At 31.1% G+C, this 3,196-nt stretch overlaps 1 protein-coding gene across 1 annotated transcript; it reads right to left on the reverse strand.

Moving 5' to 3' along the window:
* Positions 1 to 342: 342 nt before the first annotated feature.
* Positions 343 to 2,923, reverse strand: LOC135120030 (uncharacterized). Its single transcript, XM_064044388.1, has 10 exons — positions 2,747 to 2,923; positions 2,572 to 2,666; positions 2,359 to 2,393; positions 2,265 to 2,300; positions 1,501 to 1,609; positions 1,340 to 1,451; positions 842 to 950; positions 695 to 783; positions 492 to 581; positions 343 to 434 (listed from the first exon to the last, which is right to left on the reverse strand). Exons 1-10 carry the CDS (start codon positions 2,910 to 2,912, stop codon positions 406 to 408), a joined length of 870 nt encoding a protein of 289 aa, XP_063900458.1. The 5' UTR covers positions 2,913 to 2,923; the 3' UTR covers positions 343 to 405.
* Between the last annotated feature and the right edge of the window lie 273 nt (positions 2,924 to 3,196).

Consider the following 3,196-nt stretch of genomic DNA (forward strand, 5'->3'; position numbering starts at 1 on the left):
CAAAGCTTTTCCGTTTACTGGCGAAATTTGAAACAATTAACGAACCAAGGGTAAGAATATTTATTAAATTAATCTAATACTATCGAGCCAATATGACGTTTACTTATTATATTAACTATATATTTCGGTAGATTCGAATTTTAAGGAAGAAGTACTTATAAGAAACAACTAAATTTCAATAAAAATACTTAAAGCCTGTATGACAAGTAATTAAAAAAAAACAATTATATAAAAAGTAGCACATCTCCAGACAATTAAAAAAATCTTAATCTTGTCTCAAAATCTTTCTCAAATACAAATAAAAAAAAATCTCTCTTTTTTAATTATTTCGTTTTTAAACACATCTTCGACACAGCACAAAAAATTCGTCCGTAAAATCTTGATTACATATTATTTTTTTATAAATTAGTAGTTCTGTTCTTCGTAAGGAACATCTGTAGTATAAAAAACTCAATAAAACAGTTAAAAAGAATATGAGAAATAATGCCCACGTGGCCTATAACGTTCTCTTTCCAACCGCGAATTACGAATAATAATGGAGCCCAGACCAAGCGCCACGCTGCTCGTGCCCAATAATAATCCTAATAAATGAAAAAAAATATAATAAAAGTGTTCGAGGTATAAAATTTCATTTCTAAAAATTTAAATAAATCCAAAAAAAATTAATATAAATTTTTTTTTTATAAATTCTAACCTGCTATCCAAGTCAAGACAAAAGCAAAAGATCCAAGGAAACAACACAAGAAGAAAAAAAACGCAGAAAGCAAATCGGGTTGATAAGATCTTTGTAAAGGGCGCTGTGCTAAAAAAAAATAGTATTGGCATTAAAAAAAAAAGCAACCTGATTAGGCTCCACAAGGAAAAAATAAAAGCAAAGAAGGCGCCGATAAGCGATATAGTAAAGTTAATAAACACGTTTAAAAGCATCCGCAGGATAAAACTCAGAAGGCCTATTTGGCAATATAAAAATATTTCGTCAGTAATTACCTTGAACTGTGCAATTTTCTGAGGTACCACGTAGTGATGGCACTCAATCACGTGGATCGCAATAGACTATGAAATGCAACCAACTTTGCTTCATCACAACATTAAACTTCTTGGCTACAAAAAATTACTAAAGTTCTTAACCAAAAAAAAATACTAAGCGAGCTAGAGAAAGCGTCAAGTTTAAGAAGCAAAGCGGCCGTGCTAAAAGTTACTACTGAGATCAGAAAAGCGCACAATACATAGTAAGTACAGCAATTTGAGCAATTTAAAAACAAAAAAACTCTAAGAAATAATTAATTAAGGCAATTTAATTATTTCGATCAAAAAAATCTTTTATACGTTTAAATGAAACCTTCATCATTCCAAAGAGTAAATGCACCAGTAAAAAGGAAATCATAAAAAGTCATTCGCTGAGCGGTCTTCTTTCCAGAACCAAAGTAACTCCAAAATAGCGAACGCGCTTCCTATTAGAGTTTTAGTAGAATCTAAATATATTTAAAAAAAATTGTTTACTTCGGCGCCCTGTTCGCTGAAAAGACCAACCTCTTTTTTCGCAGCACTCAACTGATGTTCATAATTCTTCGTCAGCAAAGAAACTTTTTTCTCTAATTCTGTCACGACTCTGACAAAGACCAAAAGTAAATATATATATTATTTATATAAAAAAATAAAGTAACACGTTTACATAAAAAAAAAAATAACTAGCCGCTAACGAACTCTTATATTAAATTAATATTTAATCGGATTTCACAAAAAGAAACATAGCAATAATTTAAAAAAAAGTTAAAATAGTCTAGTTGAAAGCCTTTGATAATGCGCAAGGAGTAAGGAAGTAATCTACTCCTCAAAACCCAGCCCTTCACCCTTCTTCAATAGTGCCTATCGTTAACCCTTACTAGTCATAATCCTAACTTTTGAGATTGACGAAATTCAGTTGAGTGGCACCTTGAAAATAAGTGCGATGAGACTGTTATAAGCTAAAATGTTCAAGAATGCTATTTTTCTCAGAGTCCTACAAGATTTGAAAATCCCCATATATTGGCTAAAATTGCTCGAAATAGAAAATGGACCGCTCATTAAAACTTTCCTAATACTAGAAAGGCGTTATATACTGATCTTTCTCCGACGCCCCATATAAAGAGTAAAAAACCGTTTGATACTAAACAACTATACAATTATGGCAGCCAAAAAGGTTACACTTTCTATACTTTAGCAAGGTCAATAAAGATTCACATGTTTTAAAACTGTTAGCATTGAATGCCGTAATAAAAACTTACTGATAGTGATAGTTACAAACAGCATCGCAATAAAACCTATTAGTAAAAAGTTTTCAAATAAAAAGTTAAACAAAAAAGAAATTTATTAGAGTACCATCCTTTTGAGTGATAATATGCTGCCTTTGCTCTCTATTTAATTGTTTATTTAAAAAATTTAACATAAAAAAGTTAAAAAGAAAACTATAGCCTTTGAGTAAACGAAGTAGATAAAGAGACTTTTTATAACAAAAGCAAGTAAAGAATACACAAAAATATAATAATTTTAAAAATTTAGATATGTAACGCACTAATAGTGCTTCTCAATTACAAATAAGTCATCTTCTGCTCTATATAAAGCACTTTGGTCCAAAGTAGCTAACTTATTGTGATATCTGGTTAAAGCCTCTGAGGAGGGTTTATAGCCTTGGGAAAGAGTGAAATTATAATAGGAAAAAAATATGTGTATAAGTAAAGTAATATAACTTTTCAAACAAGGTACTAACCTTTAGCAAAAAAACAGACGAGAATTCCTAACACCCAAAGTAAACTAAAGATATAATGTTTCTTCAAAGTTTTATAAATCTCTGATGCTGCAACGCGACTTAAATTGTTAAATGGATCAAGTTCACTGCCTCTTTCAAAACGCTCATAAATAACTCTCCTGGACATAGTTGGAGACAAACGATACAAAAAGGGATAGACCAAATTCAATAGTAGCAGCTCCGCTAGAATGTACGATAATTCTGCTTTAATGCGTGCGTCTTATTTAATTTAGAATTTCCACCCTGGAACACTACAAAAGAGAGAGCAAATAATTCCTTTTTTGTCGCTTAAAACTTGTACGTCAACATCAGAAACGTTACCTAGGAACACTTAACAGCTGTTCCCAATAATGGGAGTTCTTTTGGGAGCAAAAAGACTTAAGCAACACAACATGGGCATCATTGTCGACA

This window comes from Zophobas morio, unplaced genomic scaffold (assembly GCF_036711695.1).
Source record: "Zophobas morio isolate AGI-343-1 ecotype UQ-CSIRO unplaced genomic scaffold, CSIRO_AGI_Zmor_V1 ptg000329l, whole genome shotgun sequence".
Classification (NCBI taxonomy): domain Eukaryota; kingdom Metazoa; phylum Arthropoda; class Insecta; order Coleoptera; family Tenebrionidae; genus Zophobas; species Zophobas morio.

Excerpts from the sequence above, each read along its gene's own strand:
- LOC135120030 (XM_064044388.1), bottom strand. The coding sequence starts at position 2,912 with ATGTCCAGGAGAGTTATTTATGAGCGTTTTGAAAGAGGCAGTGAACTT. Across the intron at positions 2,667-2,746 it reads CGTCTGTTTTTTTGCTAAAG|GCTATAAACCCTCCTCAGAG; the intron begins GTTAGTACCTTG and ends CTCTTTCCCAAG. Across the intron at positions 951-1,339 it reads TACTCTTTGGAATGATGAAG|GCCTTCTGAGTTTTATCCTG; the intron begins GTTTCATTTAAA and ends ATTGCCAAATAG.